At 46.3% G+C, this 25,891-nt stretch overlaps 2 protein-coding genes across 2 annotated transcripts in view; one reads left to right on the forward strand and one right to left on the reverse strand.

Moving 5' to 3' along the window:
* Positions 1–686: 686 nt before the first annotated feature.
* On the forward strand, positions 687–4,814 carry LOC308109554 (fibrinogen-like protein 1). The gene is made up of 7 exons (XM_080463199.1): positions 687–963; positions 1,553–1,721; positions 2,351–2,510; positions 2,728–2,825; positions 2,916–3,004; positions 3,840–4,042; positions 4,375–4,814. Exons 1-7 carry the CDS (start codon positions 913–915, stop codon positions 4,607–4,609), a joined length of 1,005 nt encoding a protein of 334 aa, XP_080319325.1. The 5' UTR covers positions 687–912; the 3' UTR covers positions 4,610–4,814.
* A 1,533-nt stretch (positions 4,815–6,347) lies between these two features.
* The window catches only part of LOC308109925 (uncharacterized protein), a 34,100-nt gene continuing 14,556 nt past the window's right edge, over positions 6,348–25,891 (reverse strand). Inside the window, exons 8-18 of the mRNA XM_080463796.1 lie at positions 19,525–19,601; positions 18,833–19,204; positions 13,104–13,170; positions 11,848–11,971; positions 11,061–11,151; positions 9,808–9,913; positions 9,575–9,648; positions 9,379–9,474; positions 9,067–9,183; positions 8,758–8,855; positions 6,348–8,093 (exon numbers count right to left, since the gene is read on the reverse strand). Coding sequence (XP_080319922.1) covers positions 7,880–8,093; positions 8,758–8,855; positions 9,067–9,183; positions 9,379–9,474; positions 9,575–9,648; positions 9,808–9,913; positions 11,061–11,151; positions 11,848–11,971; positions 13,104–13,170; positions 18,833–19,204; positions 19,525–19,601 — 1,436 coding nt within the window. The 3' untranslated portion in view covers positions 6,348–7,879. The remainder of the gene's footprint in view (positions 8,094–8,757; positions 8,856–9,066; positions 9,184–9,378; positions 9,475–9,574; positions 9,649–9,807; positions 9,914–11,060; positions 11,152–11,847; positions 11,972–13,103; positions 13,171–18,832; positions 19,205–19,524; positions 19,602–25,891) is intronic.

A 25,891-nucleotide genomic window follows, 5' to 3' on the forward strand; every position in this document is an offset into this window, starting at 1 on the left:
AGTGCTTGTAGCAGCGGTGTGAGTGGATCGTTTAGACTAGTTCATTACTGATTCCAATAATGTAAAAATTGAAATACTTAATGATAAGAGAACAATGGAATTGTGTTGTGACTACAGGTAATTGATATGTAAGTAAGTAAGTAAATATTTTAGAGCAGTTCAACTGTGTTGCTGATTGTCCTTTAAATCTGTAGTTATCATTGTGATCAACAGGTGGCTCCGTGGCGCAATGGATAGCGCATTGGACTTCTAGTCAGTCGCTTGAGGAGTGATTCAAAGGTTGTGGGTTCGAGTCCCACCGGAGTCGCATTTTTCGCTCTTCCATTCGAATCACAGCAACCTTTTATATATAAATATATCTGTCCTTTAAATTCATGTTTTTAGTTCTTATGAAGCCGTTTAACTGTCTCTATCCGTTATCCTGTCACTGATGACCAGGTTTAGCATAAATCACAGGCTGTTCAAGAAATCGACTAAATTCAGCTGCAAGCAGAGAAACAAAGTTGTTTTCTGGTGGGAATCTTTCCAGAGACCTGCAGGTCCTTCAGAGCAGATTCACTCATTTATTGCACGAAATTCAGTACAAAACTCTCAGTAACACTGAAGAACTGACTGACACTGAAAAATGTTATCTTGGCAAAAAAAGGAACTGAATCCTTCAGTTATTGTAGAGTTGTTACTCGGTTAGTAGGAGGAAGTTGCTCTATCATCTGGATTTTAGCCGAAGTTCCACCAGCAGGTTTCAGGGTTCCTCTCGAACCTTCAGGACGTCTCGTTTCAGGAGTCCGGCTGCTGTGACTGCAGTGAGGCTGCAGCAGGAGGTCGAGGACCCGGACGCTGCAGCTGGAGCAGCAGATAAAGAGCGCAGCGCGGAGCGGCAGAGACTAAACACAGACTGGCAGCTCGTCCATCATGGCAGCAGCTCTGGCTCTCCTCCTTCACCTGCTCTCCTCCGCTGCAACGGTGAGATCGCTGCGTTTACTTTCTCGAGTTGAAGACATCGAAGTTTGGCTCAGGTATCACCATCAGGAAACTGACTTGGACTGGAAACAGAAAAATTAACAAAACTCTTTTCTAAATTTAAATACCTGAAAATAGATCAAGTTTCTAAAGAGAGACAGCAGAGAATAATTTCATTTGAAATCAAGGTAACTTATGTTACTTGTTTTTTTTTCTTCCATTCAGACATAAATATCTTCTTTAATTTGAAAAAGAGAACTAAATCAGTTTCTTTATTTTCTGATTCTTTGAGCCTCTTTATTTCTTTGTGACATTTCTCTTCCCGTTTCTAGATGTTTATTATTTGTTTGTTTATTAACAGGACAAATGTTTTTTTTAAATTATTATTTATTGTAAAAAAAACATCAGCTAAATTTTTAATAAAAAAAATAAATAAATAATAATAATAATAATAATAATAATAATAATAAAACATGGTTACAGAGTGCTTTACATTAATGGAGGAAGTTAAATTCAAATTGTTGTATGAAGAGCAGGATGTCGTCTGCATATCGTCAGTTCCCCATCATATAATGAGTTTAGAATTCCTCAGGCCCCGGTGCCCTGTGAGAAGAAGGTGGCCCGCCTGGAGGCTGAGATCAAGAGTTTGATGAACGTGATCAACGACCAGCACCGATACATCCTGGAGCTGCACAGCAGCCAGAGCCAGCAGCTAGAGCATCTTCCCAACTCCTTCCTGGACTCTGACGACCTGTACAAAGGTACAGTGGGCCGTTAGCACGCTTAGCCCATAGCATGATGCTACCAGTGTTAGCCTGTAGCATGAGGCTAAAAGTGTTAGCTTGTAGCATGTTGATAACAGTGTTAGCCTGTAGCATGAGGCTAAGCGTGTTAGCTTGTAGCATGTTGATAACAGTGTTAGCCTGTAGCATGAAGCTAAGAGTGTTAGCTTTTAGCATGATGATAACAGTGTTTGCCTTTTGCTTGATGTTAGCAGTGTTAGCTTGTAGCGTGATGATAACAGCGTTAGCCTGTAGCATGACATTAGCAGTGTTAGCCTGTAGCAAGATGTTAGCAGTGTTAGCCTGTAGCATGACATTAGCAGTGTTAGCCTGTAGCATGAGGCCAAGCATGTTAGCAGTGTTAGCCTGTAGCATGACATTAGCAGTGTTAGCCTGTAGCAAGATGTTAGCAGTGTTAGTGAAACTTTCCATTATATTAATCACTTAGTCATTGTTACAGTAACAAGTTATTTTGTAACGTGTTATTCCGATCAGCATGTGACCTTTTGACCCAGACTGCTGTGTGTGTGTGTGTGTGTGTGTGTGTGTGTGTGTGTGTGTGTGTGTGTGTGTGTGTGTGTGTGTGTGTGTGTGTGTGTGTGTGTCAGACTGCTCCGAGGTGTTCGATGACGGGAACGTGGCCAGCGGACTCTACGTGATTCGTCCAGACGGCTCGCCCATAGCGCTGAGTGTTTACTGTGACATGAACAACGGTGGAGGATGGACCGTGTTCCAGAGGAGGCGAGACGGCAAGGAGAGCTTCGACAGGTGTGTGTGTGTGTGTGTGTGTGTGTGTGTGTGTGTGTGTGTGTGTGTGTGTGTGTGTGTGTGTGTGTGTGCATGTTTTACCTTTACAAACTAAATTTGGAGTTCCACCCTGACGACAGTACATCACTTCCCTTTGTGTGTGTGTGTCTGTGTGTGTGTGTGTGTGTGTGTGTGTCTGTGTGTGTGTGTGTGCGTGCGTGCGTGCGTGTGTGTGCAGAGCCTGGGCGGAGTACAAACATGGCTTCGGAGATCTTTTTTCTCCTGAAGGAGAGTTCTGGCTGGGAAATGATGCTCTGCACTATCTGACCACACAAGGTGTGTATGTACTGTTGTGTTTGCATGCATACGTGTGTGTGTGTGTGTGTTTGTGCATGTGTGTGTGTAACCTGCTGCTCTGTCTTGCAGGAAAGTACGACCTGAGGATCAATATGGAGGACTTTGATGGGAACCAGCGATATGCAGAGTACAAGAACTTCAAAGTGGACAACGAGAAGGTGAAAGTTGAGCCGCACAGTATTTCATACTTAGTCCTTTATTTATTTATTTATTTATTTATTTATTTATTTATTAAGTTATAAGTAATTTAGTTAATTGTTTTTGTCTTTACATCAGTGTATTCACTTGACAGAGCAGGAAAAAGTAGCTAATACTTTGTGGTACGACGTTCTTCGTACTCTTACTGAGACATTTCACAATGGAGTGCGTTTTTTTTTTTTATTAATACTTTGTGGGTTTTTTTTAATATTGGTACTTGCTACTTTTACTCAAGTCTCTTCAACAAAAGTACTTTGCATGTACTTTGAGTAATGTGACAGTGAGAGTATCTCTCTCTCTCACACAGTCTGCACGATGTTTTATCATCCTCTGCTACCATACTGACAGTGAAGGCTGTGATGTCATCATGGTAGCAGGAAGTGAAGTCGCCCCTCAGAGCGGCGATTATAATGATGATGATGACGATGATGATGGTGGTGGTCTGTCTTTCTGTCTGTAGCCTTCTTTGCTCCGTTTCCCAAAACACTCACCTTTATTTGGACTAATCATGTTCTGTCTTCTGCAAGGTCGTCTGCCCCCCCCCCCCCCCCCGCTCCTCCTCCTCCTCCACCTCCTCCTCCTGCTTCTCATTCATTCATCCTCAACCTCCATCTGCTCCTCCCCCCGCCGCTCCTGTTACTTTTCTACGTCCTTTCTCAGCTCATGTTCCACTACCATGTCATAACATCCAGGTTCCCACGGTCGGGACATTGAGTGTTGTGATCCAGACAGAATGACTTCCTGCTAGCAGAGAACCACGTCTAACATGTCAGGATGAATCTTGGTGTTCTGAAGGATCAGTACCAGCTCCACGTGGGCGAGTACAGCGGGACGGCCGGCGACGCCCTGCACGAGTGTCAGAGACGAGGCGGAGCCTGTCTCCACCCGGACAGCATCAAGTTCAGCACCTTCGACCAGCCCAATGACATCAGTAGTGACATCATCGACCAAAACGACCGCTGCATCAGACACAGCAAGTCGGGCTGGTGGTTCAGCAAGTAAAGTATACACACACACACACACACACACACACACACACACACACACACACACACACACACACACACACACAAACTGTAACACCCTGCCTCACTCTGTCTCACCACGTGTCGGTTTGTCTCACCCCGTATCACCCTGCCTCACGCTGTCTCACTTTGTATCACCCTGCCTCACACTGTCTCACCCTGCCTTACTCTGTCTCACCCTGTCTCACCTGGCCAAACCCTGTGTCACCCTGCCTCACTCTGTCTCTTCCTGTGTCACTCTGCCTCACCCTGTGTCACCCTGTGTGGACGCAGACGTTCACCTGTCCTGTCCTGGCCGCCCCCAGGTGTGACTCGGGGAACCTGAACGGTCACTACTACAACGGGCCGTACCGGGCGATGGCGGATGACGGGGTGGTGTGGTACACCTGGCACGGCTGGTGGTACTCCATCAAGTCCGTGGTCATGATGCTGCGAGCGTCCGACCTGGAGGACACGCCCCCGGAGCTCCCCACCGCGCCAGCCAATCAGAGCCAGGCCAAACCGGCGAGCAAGGAGGTGGAGCCCCGCCGCCGACTGTAGCGGGAGAGACGCTGCAGAGGTCCTTCATGTTTTCTACTGGCGGTAATTTAATGTGTTTGTTCTGTTCGATGGGAGGAATGTTGAGTCAGAGGATTTTAAAAAACTGAAAATAAAGACACTTCTGACTTTTTACCAGATAAAGATGTTGTTTGACTGATCCTGTAAATGTGACCAAAACCAAAATGATTAAATCCTGATGCTTCCCACATGGTTTATCTCGCTGATTTATACGTTTTTGATTGAATGAAGCCACAAAACAAGTCATCCTGCATCACATCAGCAGGACAACAGCTGGTTTTTCACTGAGGGTTTCGACATAAATGAAGATTTATCATCCAATAACATCAAAAATTCCTCACTGCTTCTTCCTCTGGAAATTATGACATCACAAATCAATTTAAAAAATTTTTTAAACTAACTTAAAAGCCACCTAAAACCACACCATCAGTGTTTTGTGAGTAAATGTTTGAAAAGTCATTTTGCTCGTAATGAATAAATTATTCCCCATGTGTCTTCTAGTTGAGGCGGAAGTAACTGTAACTGTAGGGTAGTGAGGTAAAGTTGAGTATTAATTTAAGAAACATTGAATCCTGCAGCTTTCCGTCACTATCGCCTTCTGTTGTACCGGTGAAAACGACAATAAAGATTCTATTATTCTCTTTTGTTCTTCACATTATTACAGAGAAAAGGTAGAAGAGATATTTTGTAAAAAGCTGAACTGTTTATTCCAAAATAATTATTATTATTTATTTTTGACCAAGAAATTATTGTGGAGAAAAAAATCAAAATACAAGAACAAAATAAAAATCTCTATTTTCTCGTCCGTTGTTTTTGTGGACTGTGTGTGTGTGTGTGTGTGTGTGTGTGTGTATGAAGTGTAGATAGACATTAATGCATGTTGAGAAACTTAATTTTTACATAATTATGGGGACGTTTGTAAAAACGTGTGTGGGAGCGCCACCTGCAGGCTCAACTGTGCAGCTACAGCGTTTTGTACATGTCATTTCTACAGTTAAGTAAAAGTAGAGTAACTCATCCGTTCAACATTCAATCAGACATTTGAGATATATTGAAGGTCAGAGAGCCGAAGAAAACCCCAACATGATAAGCTCTAAGCTTTTTGGGAGTCCATTTTTTCATAATTTTGCAAATTCATTGCAGATATCAAAATCACTTGTTGTATAGGGGAAATTGTGGAAAATAAATGAAATGAATGAATGAATGAAGTAAAGAAAAACTAAGATTTCATTCCTAAAGAGTTAAGCTAATAAATCTATCAGCCGTCTCATTTTTAATGATAAAATATTTACCTTAAAGCAATAAATCAGATAAATGTCTTACAGCCAGTTAAGAATTTCATCTTTAAAAACTTTTAGCATCTTCTTTAATTGTGACATTTTTATCATTTTGGTTTTCACTGTGTTGTGATGCAGTAGTTTAGTTTAGAAACTTTTTTTTACGGTTATAAAGAAGTTTTGTTGAAATCATTCGTAAGATTAAAAAAAATTGTAATAAAGCCTGAGCTTGATGTCTATGGCTTAGGCCACGCCCCTTTCTTCATTGGCCAATTACTGCAGAGCACAGCTGGTGACAAGCAACTGTGATCTACTCCATCGTTAGTGCGCTCCTGCTGGTCTAACAGAGGAACTGCAGCTACACAACATGCACTTCAGTTTAAACGTCAAACTTCTATTATACTGTGATGAATTTAACAATAAAATAGACCAGGAATGATTTCAGCTCACATTTGGTCAGTTTTATAGTGAATCAGTCATCACACCTCTTACAGCTCGCTGTTAGCAAAGCTTATTTTACAGTTAACCTGACAATTATTTATTTTTATTCAGAAAGTTTCAGTCAGTTTGAAAAAGCATTTTAAAATATAGTGAAATAATTATATATAAACTGATTCGTTGAATCCCAGACAGAGCAGGACAGAGGGAGGACACTCCTCTTCCAATAAACAGGAACAGCAAAGAGAGACAGCAGCTCTGCAGCCGTTCATGTAAAACTAAAGAAATTAGCGGAGACTTTGATGTTCGTACCAGAAATCAGTCAAGTGTCCTTCACACTGTGCGGTTTTATATCTTATAAGTCCAGGGCTCGCCACAATTCCAATAAACTGGTCGCTACGTGAAGTTTGCTGTGTGCATATTGTGCAATAATAACACCTGATAAACAGGAAACATGAACGGAGGACTTGGACGCGTCGTGGCTCAGGAAGAGAAGTCAACTTGAGGAGCCAATTTTAGAAAAGGACCGTGAAGCAAGTACCTGGTAGCGTTGTACGTTAGCATTTACTGTTATGGTTTCATTTTCCAGCAAAACACGCCAAGCAGGTCGCAGCAGCAGCTACCATTCACCTCAAATATCTGACAGTGTCTGAAGTTTATCGCAGACCAAAGATATCACCACGATTCGTATCTTTGGTCTGCGACGGCTGAGAGTCTGTATAGCGGCCGGTAGACGTGCTTCACTGCTGAAGGCCCAGTTGTTCCAGATGTTGATCACACATCAGATAAAATGACTTCAACTACATTATCTATTTCACCACTGGAAAAAAAACCAGCATCTCAGTTTGACCTTGAATCGATTTATTCGGAGTCGAAAATCAGCGAGAACAAACAGGAGGCAGCTTTCATGGATTGAGTGAGGCAGGTCTGAGGTGGTTTCATATAACGGGGGGGGGGGTAAAGCTGCAGGAGGGCAAACATGGCCTGGAGCTGCTGGTCCTGCTCAGACCGAACGTCCACAGCTGATTACATTCCACAGAAGATGAAGGTCAGCAGACATGCAGAAGGTCCGACGCCATCTTGCTCTGCGTCCATCAATCAGCACATCAGTGATTGAGCTTCGCTCTTTGGAGTAAAACAGAAAAACTCAATAAACCAATTTTCTCCAAAAAAAACCAAGGCGTCACTTCCTGCGGGGTCAAACCCAAACAAGCGTCTGTTTCCATGAAAACCCGCCGGCGGCATCGTTTCCAAGGTTGTTCTCAGAGAGTCCCACTTCACACTGAACCAAAAGAAGGAAAACAAAGAGGACGCAGTCATAACCAGGCCAGGCGCTATTTACACCCTGAGCGATGCCTGTCAGGCCTTCTCAGCAGGACGCCACCGGCGTGCGGTGCAGACACGCCGGTCCCACGCTCACGCCGTGGTGGCGTCTGTAGAAACTACCGTCCAAACACACGTCAGTGTTCACGTTTGGAGCCGCCGCTCCGGCTCGGAGGGAGGCAGGGGAGACTCCCAGGAGGAGGAGGGAGGGGGGTTATCTGGGCGATAACGGTGCAGCTGTGGGGAAGGAGGCGGAGTTCCGTGGCGATCCGAAGGGGGAGGTGGGCGAGGGGCGGCGCGGGCTGGGCAGCAGGTCGCCGTTGTGCAGCTTCCACAGCAGCTCCTCGTTCTCCATCGACAGGCGCTTGTTGACCTTCGACTCCTTCTGCAGGGTCTGCTGCAGGATGGCCTGCTCGGTGGACAGCTGCCTGCAGGGGGCGACGAAGAGACACAGCACGTCACTCTCCTGAGGATTAACTCACTCAAAACATTCATTCCACCAAAACTCTAAATATTTTGGCCCTATTGTATGGAGGCATTACTGGTGAAAGTGGAGTTTGTTGTTGTGTACCTGTAGAATCACACTCACACATTCACCACTTCTTAATTACAGGAGCACAAATCCTGTTTTACAAGTCACAGATTAAAAACACACTCACATTTTTCCTACAATTGTTGCAGTAAAATTGGTGAAAAACATATTTGTGCTCCTGAATCAATTTGAAGTTTTTTCCCGGACGAGTCACAGATTCTGTTTTCTTCAACTACCAATCACAGGGCGGCTCTCCGCTGACATATGTGGTGAAAAACGACCTGTGCGTTCAGTCAATGGGAAAAAAGGCGGTGCTTATCTGAGATTGACAGATTTCACAGCCAATCGGGAGAGGGGATTTTGTATCCGCAGCCAATCAGAGGAGAGGAAAATGGCGAGTGAAAGAGACGCCCTCTAACTCGTCTGTGTCGTGACGCTCCGGCCAATCGGCAGCCTGCCGTCTAGACAAGCGGCTGAGTGGGAACTAGTGGGAAACGCCATGTGTTTGTGTGAGAAGCCCCCCAGCGAGGGTCAGGCGGCTCCACCGGAGCAGGACCGACCTGGAGATGGCAGCGTGTTTGTCCATCCGGGCCTTGTAGTCCTCGTTCTCCTGCTGCACCTTCTTCATACACTCCTCCAGCTTCACGTTGGTCTCCACCTGCAGCACAGAAGCCCACAGATGAACGAACACACACACACACACACACACACACACACACACACACACACACACACACACACACACACACACACACACACACACACACACACACACACACACACACACACACACACACACACACACACACACACACACACACACACACACACACACACACACACACACACACACACACACACACACACACCAGTTTGTCCATCTCCATCAGCTTCTTCTCTTTCTGGTGCAGCTGGTTGTTCTTCATCTCAAGAACCACCTTCAGACTGTCCAGCTCCTGCTCCAGGTACATCGTGTGGGAGTCCTTCTACACACACACACACAATTAGGGTAGACTCAGCCTAGTTCTACTTCTCGTTCGACATGTTTCATGTTGCTGTCAAGAGGACTGAGCTGGATCACCCTCTACCGGTAAACAGGAGTTTAGTCTATCGGTAACAGAGCCACTGAGCCTCTGCTGCTGATTTCGCCCACAACAAAAGTCGCTGTCGCTCATATTTACCAGACTCTTGTCGCGGAGGATCTTCCTCCTCTCCTCCTCAGCTCGTAGCTTCTCGTTCAGTTGGTCGTTCTCGGACGTCAACTCTGAGATTTTCTCCTGAGGGGAGGAAACGCAGGAAGTCGGGTTTTAGTCACACGTGATTATTTGTGAGGAGACGGCGTCAACACTGGAAGAGGCAGAGAGGAGTGATTCCTACCGTCAGAGAACTCTCAGTCTCTTTCAGAGATCTCTCCAGGTTCCCCAGGTCTGACTGCTGGATTCTCTTCAACTCTGCACACACACACACAATAGTTAGGTCAATGAACGGTGGTTTCCATGCTGAAACCCAGTGTGTGTGTGTGTGTGTGTGTGTGTGTGTGTGTGTGTGTGTGTGTGTGTGTGTGTGTGTGTGTGTGTGTGTGTGTGTGTGTGTGTGTGTGTTGCTCTCACCCAGTACGGAGGAGTCGTGCTGCTGTTTGAGAGACTCCACCTGCAGGCTGTGAGCCTCCTCCTGGTTCCTCCTCTCCGCCTCCTGTCTGCTCCTCAGTTCCTCCACCTGCAGGAGGTGAAGCCACGTCAGTCGGCAGAACTGACCTCTCACACACTAAACGCCACATCGCTCACACACCAAACGCCACGTCGCTCACACACCAAACGCCACGTCGCTCACACACCAAACGCCACATCGCTCACACACCAAACGCCACGTCGCTCACACACCAAACGCCACGTCGCTCACACACCAAACGCCACGTCGCTCACACACCAAACGCCACGTCGCTCACACACCAAACGCCACGTCGCTCACACACCAAACGCCACGTCGCTCACACACCAAACGCCACGTCGCTCACACACCAAACGCCGCTACTGTCTAACAACACCCGACTTCATATTCATGCAGCAGAAAGACAACACTCATAAATCTTATATGTCTTTAAAGGACTTTAACGAGCCGACGTGCACAGACATACACTGATCAGGTCCAGGCTTCAGCCCCGAACAGCCAATCACACCTCAGCGTGAGGAGGGGCGTGTCTTTAACGGCACGGAAAGCACGCAGCACTAAATCCAGCTGTAGTGTCTCTGAACCTCAGGGTGAGCGTGATTATGAAACAGTAAATGTGATTTTATTTAAACAACAAAGAACCAAGAAGCCACGTAAAGAGGATTTATGTTATGAGGATGAGGAAGGTTTTGAATGAAAGAGTACACACACACACACTGTCTCACACACACGCTTCATTAGATATGTGGTGTGGCAGAGAGGTGGAGGCAGTGCTCCTGACTCCATCAGGTGAGCTCTCTGCCCACACAACCATCTCCAGGCATTACAGATAATGTGAGAATAAGATCTCCAGTGAGCAGGAGCTCTTTTCTTGATGCTAAAGGTCAGAGGAGGTCAGAGGAGGTCAGGAGGTCAGAGGAGAATGGACAGGCTGGTCGGAGATGATAGAAGACAGCAGGAACTCAAATACCCTCTGGTTCCTACTGATGTGTGCAGCGGAGCATCTGAGGGTCGACAGCAGATTCACGTGGTGGATGTGTGAGACGTTATCGAGTCGGTATGGCCCAAAACCCCGAAGGAACCTCTAAGGAACTTCTGAACAACCTCTGAACAACTTCTCAGAAGAATGAAAGAGGAGGTCCAACCTGCTGCAGTAAGGTGTAGCTAATGGAGTGGATGGTGTGTGTGTGTTTACCTGTTGTTCCATGAGGACTCGGTATTTGTCCGCCTCCTCCTGATACACCTGATGAACTTTGTCCCACTCAGTTTGGTAAAAACTTCTTAGCCTGAAAAAAAAAAAAAAAAAAGTTGAATCAAAACTAAAAGCAGGAAGTAAAAACTTTTTAAATCATAACTTACCGGAGGCAACGGAGTTACTGCCCCCCCCCCCCCATTGTACATAATCCTTCTGCTCATGCTCCAGTAAACAAACATGGCGGCCCCCATAGTGGTGTGACTAACAGTCCATATTCTAGTTTTATCGTCCATCTTGGTAGTTTAATAGTTGAGACTCTCCCCTGGTAGCATCCGATTCCACATCAGTACACTAAAATGTTGGTTCTCTCCATTTTGTTCACGTTTACAGCGTACTGTTCTGTGCACACATGTCTGTGTGGCTTCATTGCAAAAACAAGTGACAGCGCCCTCCTGTGGCCCAGCAGACTAACTCCATCGCTGTCAGTGTGTCTGCTGCTGCAGTGGAAACACTTTATTTAACGGATTATGTGTCGTCACATGAAACGTCATGTAAACAGTGAATACACACTCCTGTCTGTAGACAGGAAATCACCCTCCCCCCCCGGTCTCAAGTCCTCCCTGCAGATCTTTACATGTGTGTGTGGAAATCCTGGAGTTTTTGCAGCACCTGAATGTCTGACGGCTGAATGTGAATGATGGAGAGTAAATCCTGTCGTCATGGAAACAAACCACCACACATTCAGTGTGTGTGTGCGTGCGTGTGTGTGTGTGTGTGTGCTACTCACCTGTCCTCCAGCTGCTCCAGCTCCTCCTTGTGCTGCTCCTGCAGCCTCTGGAGCGCCTCCTGCAGGCGGAGGTGCGCCTCCTCCTTCTCCTTCTGCAGCCGCTCGCAGCGCTGAGATGATGTGACTGCAATGACCAGTGTGTGTGTGAGACTTTGTCAAAACCTGAGAGTGTGTGCGTGTGTGTGTGTGTGCATGTGTCATCTACATTCTTGTGTAATGACTGTGCAGACATGCAATCGGCTCAGAAAACTCTGCTCAGTTATGCAGCAGCTTCATTCCTCTCATGACTAATCACAAAACACGCACGCACGCACGCACGCACGCACGCACGCGCACGCACACACACACACACACACACACACACACACACACACACACACACACACACACACACACACACACACACACACACACACACACACACACACACACACACACACACACACACACACACACACACACACACACTCGACCACTCGACCACTCGACCACTCCTCAAATATCTGTGGCACATGAAGAGCAGCGCCACGAGGAGCTGAGATGTTTCTACACTTTGTTACTACACTGTGTGTGTGTGTGTGTGTGTGTGTGTGTGTGTGTGTGTGTGTGTGTGTGTGTGTGTGTGTGTGTGTGTGTGTGTGTGTGTGTGTGCAGTGACAGCTGAGTGTGTGTGGTAACAGTTGGTGTGTCCTTTGAATGAAGTTCTGTTGTGAGTCCAGTGTGTGTGAGATGGAGACACAATGGCAACCACAGCTGACGTTTCACACACAACGCATGTGTAAACCATGTGAAGGTGTTTTACTGGTTTCCATGACGATGAGTCTGATGAACCAGCCGCTCTGCTAAACCAGCCGCTCTGCTAAACCTGCCGCCGCTCTGCTAAACCAGCTGCTCTGCTCCAGGTCTATTATTGATCTACTAATGATCTGCTGAACCTGTTTCTAATTCTCAGCTAAAGCCCCTGCTGCTCTGCTAAACCTGCTGCTAATGCTACCATAAATAAAGGATACAATACTCACAATGTATTGGAGTTATAATTTTGGACCATGAATTTCAATTTTGGCCTCCAGGTTTTGTTCAAATCAAGAAGATGAGTCGAGGTGGATGAAGGAAGTCGTGCAACGAGCAGACGACTGACACCCTGACAGGTTTCAGCCTGTTTTCGGTTCTGGGCCTCAATCCAGAGAACCAGCAGCTGCGTGTGTGTGTGTGTGTGTGTGTGTGTGTGTGTGTGTGTGTGTGTGTGTGTGTGTTACCCAGCTCATCCCGGAGGTGGTCCAGTTGCACTGCCAGCTCCTTCTTCTGTCTCAGAGTTGCTTCCCGCTGCAGAAGAAGAAGAAGAACCAGCTCAGGTCACTCAGCTCAGTTTATGACCTCGGAATCAGTCTCAGTAAATGTTTTACACACTGAGGAACTTCAGAGGTATTTGCCCTCGGGGTAGATTTGTTCAACAGTGAGGTGATGAAATTAATGTGTGGAAACTTTGACAAAAGAAATTTCACATAAAAAAAGCAAAGTGAAAACTAAAGTGTCTAAAACTCCATCAAGCAGTCCAGGACAGACGGAGAACACGTAAAGAATGCAGCTGCACAAATAAAAAACGTCTTTATGAAACCAGTACAAATGTCTCAGAATTCAACAGTTTTATATTTAACCACAGAAATGCTTCACTTTCTTGATCAAACTGAGATTTTATTGGAGCAGCTGATTTGTCACAGTCAGTTTAACACTGTTCCCTTCGGATGGATTTCATATCAATGGTGCTCCTTCAAAGTAAAAGCCCACATTTCAAAGTAAAAGCTGACAGGTGTTTCAGATCCAGTTTCGCCATGCTGACTCCATGTGAGGAGGAAACACTGAGAGGAGCGGCTCTGGTTTTCTTAGTTACGTCAAAGGAATTTGTCTTTTCTTTGCACCTTCCACACTGCTGTCATACCGTGCTCACGAACACAATTATTCTACTTAATTCTTCTTATTATTATCCACAACAGGTTCCTACCTGGTTACAGTATCCTGCTAAGGGCTGGAACTTCATCCAACGTCCAGATTATAGAGCGTCCTCCACTAACTCATGGAAATTCAGTTGATCTTTGGAGTAAATCACTTATTAAACGGACCCTCGTGCTCCGACTACAATAGGCCTCATTAACACCGTACACAACAATAAACTTTACCCAGTAACTACTTACTTATATCCCCACTAACTACGAGAGTAACTCCACTACACTTTAATATCTCATTTTTAACATATCATTTTTGGAAGAATAAAAATACCAAAGGTTGTGAGTCACTTTCCTGCTATTTACTTCAACCTGTGTGTGTGTGTGTGTGTGTGTGTGTGTGTGTGTGTGTGTGTGTGTGTGTGTGTGTGTGTGTGCGTGCCGGGGGAAAGTCCTCCCTTCTCTCTGCTGACTTCAGCTCCTCATAAACACATGGAGAAACACATACTAAGAGCAAAGTGCATCTCCAACCCCACATTTGAGGAGCAGAGAGGTGGTGTGAGGAGCAGAGAGGAGGAGTGAGAGAGGAGTGAGGAGCAGAGAGGAGGAGTGAGGAGCAGAGAGGAGGTGTGAGGGAGCAAAGAGGACCACCACGTTTCCATAGCAACCAGCCAACAGACGAGAATGACAGAAATTAGTCAAATTTTTCCACGACAGACAGACAGATGTCATCTGTGGGATTTTACAAAATGATCACACACACACACACACACACACACACACACACACACACACACACACACACACACACACACACACACACACACACACACACACACACACACACACACACACACACACACACACACACACACACACACACACACACACACACACACCTTGCGTTTCTTCTTGCGTTGCCGTGTTGTCGTCTTCACTTTGGCAGTTTTACTCTCTGTAGAGCCCATCGCTCGATGAATGAACACACATACAAACACACACCGTCAAAAAACCCTGCTCCTCCCCTCTGCTCCTCCTCCCTCTGCTCCTCCTCCTTCTGCTCCTCCTCCTGTCTTTATCGCCAGTGTACACAAAGTCCTGCAGACACTTTCTCTGCCTGCAGACCTCCCACTGTTTACCCCCCCCCCCCCCCCTTCCTGCTCCTCCTGATGGAGGAATGTGAGTTCATCCTGTCCCCTCTCCTCCTTCCATACCTGGTGTGGTGAGTACCTGAACCAGTGTGTCTGGCTTTGGCCTGGTGAAGTTTCTGTAGGATGTTTGTTCTCAGGAAGCTAAAGAGGACAAACTCTCTCTTCAGTTTGTTGTTGTAATAAAACAGGAAGCAGGAAACATTCGATCCATCAGATCAGAATGAATCCAGATGGCAAATTCCACCACTAAGATACCGTACACACATTTCATATCTACTGAAGTTTAATCTTGAGTTGAAAGTTTTTTAAAGCTTTAAATCAAGGATCAATATGATTTAATCTGACCAGAATTTTTACACACACACACACACACACACACACACACACACACACACACACACACACACACACACACACACACACACACACACACACACACACACACACACACACACACACACACACACACACACACACACACACACACACACACACACACACACACACACACACACACACACACACACACACACACACACACACAACCAGCATGGGTTATTCCCAACTGTACACATAATAAATGGAACAAACACAACTGCACCACATGACTCCTTCCACTAAAGCAACCTGCCCCCAACACACACACACCCACACACACACACACACACACACACACACACACACACACACACACACACACACACACACACACACACACACACACACACACACACACACACACACACACACACACACACACACACACACACACACACACACACACACACACACACACACACACACACACACACACACACACACACACACACACACACCAACAAGTGTCCAGTTTACAGTTTACAGCACCTTCAAACTGCAGCTCAGATAAGATAACAGAGCTATTCAAAGCTACAGATAAAACTGGTTACATCACACGCACGCATACGCACACACACACACCAAAAACAGCTTCAGGGCTCCAACTGCAGCTGTTGCATTCCACCCCCCACACACACAAACACATTCGAGTGTGTGTGTGTGTGTGTGTGTGTGTGTGTGTGTGTGTGTGTGTGTGTGTGTGTGTGTGTGTGTGTGTGTCTGTGTGTGTAGTGCTGCGGCTGAAGATCTACGTTACTTCTCACTTCAAACAGGTTTGAAAGTTTTCACGTCAATTTCAGACTGAAGGAAATGAAAAATCTCTGCAGCTGAAACTGAATATTTACTGACTGTCCACCTCTTCCAGCACACTTTAGTCTGCACTGATCCCTGGATCCTCTCATACCACTGCAGACACTCGCTTCATGTGAGCGACGTCTAAAAATGACAAGAACATAAGAACAAACAAATACCAGCTATAAGTGTAAGACAAGCTGCAGCAGTGCTGAGAGATCTTAGAGAACAAGCCTGAGCAACGAGCTGCCCAATCCTCCGAGGACGTCCTGACTCCTGACGGAGGTTAGGTTCTCCATCAACAAATACTATACACCACTGACAAAGGTTAGGTTCTCCATCAACAAATACTATACAGCACTGATGGAGGTTAGATTCTCCATCAACAAATACCACAATACACTGACTGAGGGACAGAAAACTTCAAACGAGCGACTACCTTCACCAACTGCTCTTTGTTTTCCCCACGAAGTATCAAAAGTTGGAGTGAAATAATGAAGAATGATGTCTGGAGCAACAATTCTCATTCAGACAATCTTCACTTGTTTAACACAAAGGAACCAGAAGAGATTCACATTCATGGGATAATTGATTACAGTTTTAATCATGTGGTGTTCCACAGGAAACAATTCTGGGACCCTTTAAAGAAATATGTCCACCCCCAAAAAAAGAGTTTCTTGGGGATTCAAGTTCTGATTGTGACAAACACTGTGACGAGTGACTCTTTCAAAAGTAGTGGAGTCAATGACTTCCAGTCACTGGAAAAGTAACTGGATACTTGTTGAAGTTCCTTGTGATGTCCTGTGTTAAAGGAGACATATCATGCTTTTAAATCCTTCCTTTTTACATATAAATCATACAGTTGTGGTCTATACAACGCGAAACTGCAATGCTTGGGTCTGAATTCCTCATTATTAGAGCTCCACAGGCCCCTTTTCAACCCCTTTTCTGATGTGCTTCTGAGAGCAACTCGTTTTGGGGCAGTCTCTTCAAATGCAAATGAGACACTTCATACCCCGCCTCCTCTCCAGGTTGCAGAGGTGACACTCGGTTCAACGTCACCCTGTTCGGCCATCTTTGTAGTTTGATAGAACAGATACAATTATCTAGCGGCGCAGAAACTTTATATTCACACATTATTTACAAAATGTCAACAACGGAAGATTTGTCCATCCAGCCATACATGTTGGAGCCAGAGTCGGACCCGGCGGAGCGAGATGAAAATGACGATGATGCACCTGAAGAACAACGTCTTCATATGGATGTAACGCAATGGTGTGTTACTATATTTACACTAACTTCTCCATCCATGCCCACTACTACAATACTGCCTGTATTACAACGACTATTTAACACAGAAGTTACATTATAATCTAAAACGAGCACACAGCGCTAACATATGAAGACGGTGCAACTGCTAATGCTAACAAAACAATGACAGGGACGTCTTATCATCACACTTTTTAGCGTTATATACAGCTTACCGAAGTGCTCTGTTCGTCGTCTCCATAGATAGAAGGAACTGACCGCTCAATCAGACCAAGTCTTTCGGCAAATCCTTCTTTATACTGGCGGAGGTTGCTGAAGCAGTCGTCCTTAAAGTGATTCGCGCACACAAAAATGACCTTACCCACAGATGTGGGTACATTTCTGTGAAAAATAAAACTCAACCAGGCACTTCGAAAAGGTTCTGATGCTGGGAGACGGTGTAACGAAGCTTGTGGGTTACTACATCCAACAACCGAACATTTCGACTTCTCCTCTCGTAGCTTCGGCACCCTTAGGTTGAACTACAAAATCGCAGCGAGAAACAAAAATGGCGGATTGCTCGAAATGTCGATGTCCTAATTTGGCAGTTCCGCTGAGAATACTGTGACGTCATTGTTCAAAAAACGTAATAGAGAATAGAAAAATCGAAACCGATCGCAAAATATGACCAAAACAGAATATAAAGATATCAACGGAGCACCTGAAGAGACTACTTTGAACTTTTCTGTACTTCTAAACACTCTAAATATACAACAAAATGCATTTAAGGGCTAAAAAAGTGGATTTAGCATGATATGTCCCCTTTAAGAATAGGGACTTGTCAGTGTTATTGTGCTGTTAGCATTAGCATTAGCTGTCAGCCCTATGTGGGTCACTCTAATGATCTGGAAGTTAGCTGAACACCAGCTAATGCTAACAGCTACGCTCACAGGTTCAATTCTGCCTCCATCCCACTGGAGCACCTCTTCTGGAGCCAGATGTTTCCATGGAAGTGTGTGTTGTTGTTAATGGCCGCTGGGTGTGGACCGGCTCCAGCTCCTCCACCTCCTCCTCCTGCTTGGTAAACAGCAGACCCGGCAGCTGCAGGGTGAAGCTCTAATTACAGGCTGGAGGGGAGGGAGGAGGCAGAAAACATCTGGATTGCCCTCATCTGCTTTACCTTAGGACATGTTCAAACACATCTGATGTGTCTGTGATACCACTGTTGTCCACTAGGTGGGAGTGTTGGCTTTCACACAGTGTGACTGTGAAGGTCAGTGGCTTCAGTCTCCTGCTGCACTGCAGAAACTCAATGCTGGTGAAAAGTGGACCCAACGCATGTCAGCAGGCATCAAATACCCCAAGACCCTGCGGTGGACACTGACACTTTAAACGCTAGCTGGCGGGCCAGTGTCTGACCCCTGAGGACCCCCTCAGGACACAGCAGCTAGTGCTGGTCCAGGTCCAGAGCAGTACCTCAGTGAACAGATGCTGGACGACAGTGGCCAGAGCCTCCACCCTCCGGTTCCCCTGCAGCAGCAACCTCCTCAGCTGGCTGATGGCCTGGTTCTTCTTCTCCACCTGCTCTTTGCTTTGCTTCGCCGGGACCGCCCCCTCTGGTACCGCTCCATCTGGTACCGCCCCCTCTGGTGCCCCCCCCTCTGGTGTCGCTCGGGGTCTGGATGCATTCAGGAGACGGCATCCACCTTTTGGGCTGGGCCGGATACCGGTTCTGGCTTTGAACCCAACCCCGAGGGCGGCCCTGGTGGGTGATGCAGAGTGGGTGGTGTCTGTAGGAGGTGCTGGCACAGCAGGCGCCACCGAGTGAGCCCTCCCCAAATCTGGAACCTAAACGGAGAGAAAACAACCAACGGAACCGTCACATTCTGGAGCTTCAATCCGCCACGTTATGAAGAACCTTCATGTAACCCGGGTAGTCCTGGACTAACCCGGGTAGTCCTGGATTAGACAGTACCAAGAGCCAACCTGGCTTATAATGATACTGGTAGTAATCATAAGAGTAATAGTATTGGTAGTAATCAGAACAGTAATAGTATTAGTAGTAATCCTAAGAGTAATAATGTGGGTAGTAATAGTATTGGTAGTAATCCTAAGAGTAAAAGTATTGGTAGTAACCATAAGAGTAATAGTATGACTAGTACTGTTACCAGGTCTGGGCCGGTTCCTCCTGCAGTGGTGGAGCTGCTGGGTCTCGCCGGCGCCTCCCGGGGTTTGTTTTTGTCAACTGCAACAGAGCGACGTGTTCTTAGTATACGAGCAGCCGGTGTAACACTCAACATGGTGTCACCACACACACACACAAACACACAAACACACAAACACACATTCACAGACCCACCAAGTGAAGACCGCTACGTCCACACACACGGAAACACACACACACACACGCACACAAAACAACCAAGTCCACACACAAGCTGGTAAACCTGAACACGCCCTGCTGGCTGTCCCAGGCTAGAACAGATGCATCATGGGAGTGCAGAGCAATGATGGTCAGAAAGTGTGTGTGTGTGTGCATTCAGGACTGCATTACAAAGCAAAGCCATTAGAGAGAGAGAGACACACACACACACACACACACACACACACACACACACACACACACACACACACACACACACACACACACACACACACACACACACACACACACACACACACACACACACACACACACACACACACACACACACACACACACACACACACACACACACACACACACACACACACACACACACACACACACACACACACCCTCCTCCTTCTTTCTCTTCTTCCACACTTCATCTTTTCACTCTGACTGGATGTTCACACTGAGTAAATGTAACACACATCACTGATTACAGTTCAACATTTCAGGGACTTTTGAGGCGAGTAATTTTCTTTTTAAATGAAGCTGCTGTACTGTAATTGGTTTCTTTAACACTGTCAGCCAATCGGCTGCTGGCTTTGGTTGCCAGGGTGATTCAGAGAGAGTGAAAAAAACCCAAAGGGACACAAACTGGTGTCCTCTGGTGTTTTATAAAGGCACTCTGGATACACACACACACGTGTGTGAGTGTGTGGGTATGTGGGTGTACCTGGAGGCTGCCATGCAGAGGAGCAGAGCTGCTGAACCCAGACTGAGAGAGAAACCACAGTTAGCATGCAACACACACTCACTCACTCACTCACTCACTCAGAATGGGAACATTTAAGGGAAACCAGAGACGGAGGAGGAAGAAGAGGTTGGGACAAACATATAAAACAGAGAGTCACAGCTGACCCTGACCCTCCATTCATGTTTTTATCAAACACAAGTTATATTTCTCAGTTTGTGGAAGAGTCGAACACAGATGTCATTTTATTCTGGCTGATTCTATCCTATTGTAATATATTGTCTTCTATATGCGTCTCTGTCTCATGATACTCGTCCAGTGACAAACACATCTGATTTTTCAGTTTCACACGGTGGAGGCGAGATGGAGGCAATCATCACCGAGTCCACTCGCCTCCTCATCAACGGTTACCGTGGAAACAAGCGTGTCGCTAGGTGAGAGCACGGTCTTCATCTGACCTGTTTACGTGCAAACAAGATCCGGTTACCCCGGCAACCACCGCCTCATCAACCAGGCCACACGTGCACATGATCAGGTGATGAACTATATTATTTTATATATTATTTTATATATTTAGACGTACAGACAGTTTGTTTCTTTCATTCAACAAGGAAGAAAGAGTTTCAAAGTGAGACTGGCAGCAGGGCATCCTTGTGCGTACGCGGGAAAACCAGACAAACTGTGTGTGTGTGTGGTTTTGACTAAAGCCTGCTGTAACCTACTTCTTAAGCAGATGTGTGGAAGTGTGTGTGTGTGTGTGTGTGTGTGTGTGTGTGTGTGTGTGTGTGTGTGTGTGTGTGTGTGTGTGTGTGTGTGTGTGTGTGTGTGTGTGTGTGTGTGTGTGTGTGTGTGTGCGCAGTGGAACACGTGCTGCAGGCTCAAATGGAGCAGGGAGCAGCAGAGGACGCCGAGTTCATTATATTCTACATTATCCATCCATCTTCAGGGTCGCGAGACGCTGCAGCTGATCCCAGCTTACTGTGGGTGATGGACAAGTCACCAGGCTGTCACAGGGCAACCACACACCAATTTACCCCCCCCCCCCACACACACACACACAGGAAAGAACATGCAGACTCCACACAGAAAGGCCCCAGCTCATACTTGAACCTACGACCTTCTCGCTGTGAGGCGAGAGCGCTAACCACTGCCTCACATCCTCACCGTGTTGCTATTATATCACTATCTGAATTATATTGATGACATGATATGAAATTGGTTTTATGAATAGAGGGCGATGGTTGCAGGGCTGCACGTGTGGTCTTGTTAGTGTGTGTGAGACTGATGTGAAGTGGTCATGTGACCTGGAAATGAGCAAATTGAAGATGTTGATGGATTAACGGCGCTGACAGGGAAAGAGGATGAAAGAATTACGGCCTCACAGAGAGCGATGGCGCTGATGAAGCTGCTGCAGATTTTACATGAAGGACAAACGTCGTCTCTCTTGTCTCATGATCTGTTCACCTGCTGGTTTCGATCAGGATCCATTCACAAGTCTTCAGGGTCTAAGTTATCCTGTTAACCAACCAACCAATCAAACAGTCTGAAATGGTTAAAAACGGGTCCAAGGCAGTGAAGTTGCTTTGAAACCAGTGAATTAGTCCGGGACCCGATTATGAAACTGCTCTGAAACCAGTTTGAAACCAGTGTGAATACAGTTGTAACTGGTCTGAAACTGGTTTCAAACCTGCTGAGAAACACCCGGGATCAGACCAGGACCTCCTGAGTTCATGTGTTCATCCATCAAACAAAGAGGTGAATTAGAAACATCATCCTCTCCTTCCTCACATCAACACCCTCAGACCCTCAGTGTGAGTCACGCCTCAGCAGGCTGCGTGTGTTCACCTCGCCATCACCTCGCCATCACCACGTATTCACCTCGCCATCACCTCGCCATCACCAGGTATTCACCACGTATTCACCTCGCCATCACCACGTATTCACCTCGCCATCACCTCGCCATCACCAGGTATTCACCTCGCCATCACCACGTATTCACCTCGCCATTCGTGCAGAAAACACACACACACACACACACACACACACACACACACACACACACACACACACACACACACACACACACACACACACACACACACACACACACACACACACACACACACACACACACACACACACACACACACACACACACACACAAAGGCGCTATTGAAACCATGACATCCGTGAGCGCTGTGCACAAAGCCCGAAGCTCCGAAGTGATGCAACAATGGCTGCTGATGCCAAAGGGGGAGGGGGGAGGGGGGTCCTTTATATGAAGACGTGAGCGAGGAGGTCAAGCTCTGAAGGAGTTTTAGCTGCACAAACAACCTTCACATGACCGGAAAATCAACTGTCAGGAAGTTCTCGAGGAAAAACCTTTTCCTGACAGGGTGGGGCCATCTCCCACTCCCACCCCACCCCACCCCACCCACTCCACTACCACCCCACCCACCCACTCCTACTGCAGCTGACGCAGTGGCTCCCAGTGTTACAACAGAAGATAAATGTACCAGTCATGTCAATGTAATTCTCTATCAACGATGTGAAAAGGAGTGAAAATCTGCTGCATAAGAATAAATGCCGCCATTACAGGCCTGTAGGTCAGTCCTGAAATACACTGAGGTCCGAATGAGATTAAGCATGATGATGATGATGATGATGATGATGATGATGATGATGACGACGATGGAACGTCACACTTTGTTTTAATCAATGAAAACACTCCATTTAACTACTTTACTCATATCTTGAGGTCATTATTTGTGAGAAGCAATATTTTTCACCTCAAACTGATTAATTCTTTAGTCAGTTTTCAATAATTCGTGTTTTGACTCAAGGTTAATAATCTTAGTGTTCGCTGGAGGCTACATGTTTAGCATTAAGCTGATCAAACCTTTTAAACTTCATCCTCTCATCTGTTTCATCCTCACATCCATTATCTGCTAATGTGTAATTGTTCAGGGTTTTTTTTGCATTTAAGTAATTTATCGAAATCACTCTGAAATTGCAGTATATCAAATGTTTTACGAATCTTTCAAACAAAGTTTTTTCATGTCTATTATTCTATTTTTCCCACATACTGTTTGTCACTTCTCCTGCTGTGCTCTCAGCCGTTGCACCAACATTTCATTTTGATGCAAATCTAAACGACAAATAAAGTCTGTCTGAGTTTTCATTAGGAGGATGGAAGATAGCAGAGGTCAGAGGTGAAAGCAGCTGGAGGGTGACGAGGGTGAGGGTGAGGATGAGGAGGGTTAGGAGGGTGAGGAGGAGGAGGAGGGTGAGGAGGTACGATGGGTGAGGAGGATGAGGACGGATGGTGAAGCGGTACGATGGGTGAGGAGCGTGAGGATAAGGAGGGTGAGAAGGTACGATGGGTGAGGAAAATGGGGAGGATGGGGAGGATGAGGAAGGTGTGGAGGAGCAGAAGGAGAAGAGGTTCCGACCTGCGTGGAAGACCACGGTGTTCTTCCTGCATCCCGACAGCAGCTGCAGGCTCCTGAACAGACCTTTGGCCGTCAGCTTCACATGGAAGTTGGCCAGCGACAGTCGAGGAGACCATAACATGGTCGCCTCCAAACCAAACACTGACCCACTTTCTGCTACGCTGGCGTCCTCTCGCCGCCGCAAAAAAACCCACTCCTCCAGAAAGGGAGGAGAGTAGGAGGAGCAGGGGCGACTAGAAGACCCCCAACCCCACGTGGAGACGGAGGAAAAGCCCGACTCAGTGAGCCGCTGAGTCCTTCATCCAGAGAAAAGACAGAGCCACCACTGGTCCATGAGGAGAGGAGGAGGAGGAGGAGGAGGAGGAGGAGGACTGTGCAGCACAAACACAGAAGAGCAGAAAATGGCGCCAAAAATAGCAGCGAGCTTCACCAGCGAGCAGGTAGTGAATCAGCCCGAGAAAAGATGGAGGGAGAGAGGGAGGAGAATCTCACACACACACACACACACACACACACACACACACACACACACACACACACACACACACACACACACACACACACACACACACACACACACACACACACACACACACACACACACACACACACACACACACACACACACACACACACACACACACACACACACACACACACACACACACACACACAGAGCAGGAGGGGGAGGGATTTAAATAATCTCTCAGAATTACAAACAGGCTGCAACTACAACCAGACGGGAAACGACACTTCAGTCTCCAACAAGAAGCTGCATTTTTTTTAATGTGTGTTTTAGAAAAGCACGCAGCTTTCAAGATAAGACCTTAATATAATTTGCAGTTATTTCCACACGTTTTTTTCCCCAATTTTTTTTAAGAAATAAATTAAAGTACATTATAAACCCACCTAATTAGTATTTTATTAGCAGATTTTTCCAAAAGCATAAATTTCACTCATAGATAAGAAACTTTTAATAGATAATTGGAAAAAAAGACTTTCAGGTTTTGCATGTAAAATGTTTTTGTTTTATTTCGCTTATAAATCTGCAAAATTGATAATTACAAGTGAGGGGAAATCTCTGCAATGATGCTGTAGGCCTGCAGAACATGGATATATCACACCATATCACCAGGAACTACGTACATATCTCTAAAGACCGACTGCACTCTGGTGAATGACGTTTCCATGCACTGTGCATTCATCCGCTGCACGTCAACATAATCAGCCAATCAGGTGAAGCAGTCTGCACTAGAGTCTCGCCCACTGGGTACATGTGAGCGTGTGAGGTCACAGAGTGTGTGTGGAGCCAAGAGAGCTTCCAAGAGGAAGAGATGGTTCATGGGCAATCGGGGAGGGGGAGAGAGAGAGAGAGAGAGCGAGAGAGCAAGTGAGCGAGCAAGAGAGCGAGAGAGGATAAATGCCGAGAATCCACAACTGAGGCTCATAAGAAACATCTGGTGACGGCTAATTACTATCACAATACACATCAATGAAATACGACAACAATGCCAAAAGAAGCATCACACAACATTGATACCCAATGGCTAGTGGACCTGAGAAGTGACCACAGACTGAGAACCAGAGCGGGAACCCCTCCCTGACCCGAATGGGGCCCATCAGTTCATCCAGGGTGGAACAGTCCTGATGATGAAGGCTGAAAGCCGTCGGTGTGTCACTCATCTGCTCCCCACAACAAGCTTTTCTTTATTTTAGTCTCAGTTGTTGTTGTTTTGTTAATTAAAAGCTGAAGAAAGGAGTCTGCCGGTTAATCTGTAACTCTGAACCCTGTCTGTGGCAGAAGCACATCAGAAGAAGCTGCACCACGTGTGTGAACACTGACGCCCTCTGCTGGCAGCATTTGGGACCTGCACTGTCCTCTTAACTGCTTCACACTTGAAAGTGTTTTAATATCAACCACAAGGACAGTTTGGAGGGTACTTAAAGTGGCAGGTGTTATA

The sequence above is a fragment of the Lipophrys pholis genome (genome assembly GCF_963383615.2).
Source record: "Lipophrys pholis genome assembly, chromosome: 5".
In the NCBI taxonomy this organism is placed as follows: Eukaryota; Metazoa; Chordata; class Actinopteri; order Blenniiformes; family Blenniidae; genus Lipophrys; species Lipophrys pholis.

What these genes read in the sequence shown, in the direction of transcription:
- LOC308109554 (XM_080463199.1), top strand. Translation starts at nt 913, where the DNA reads ATGGCAGCAGCTCTGGCTCTCCTCCTTCACCTGCTCTCCTCCGCTGCA. An exon ending in TGCTCTCCTCCGCTGCAACG is followed by an intron (nt 964 to 1,552) that starts GTGAGATCGCTG and finishes AGAATTCCTCAG; the next exon opens with GCCCCGGTGCCCTGTGAGAA. An exon ending in TCAAAGTGGACAACGAGAAG is followed by an intron (nt 3,005 to 3,839) that starts GTGAAAGTTGAG and finishes GGTGTTCTGAAG; the next exon opens with GATCAGTACCAGCTCCACGT.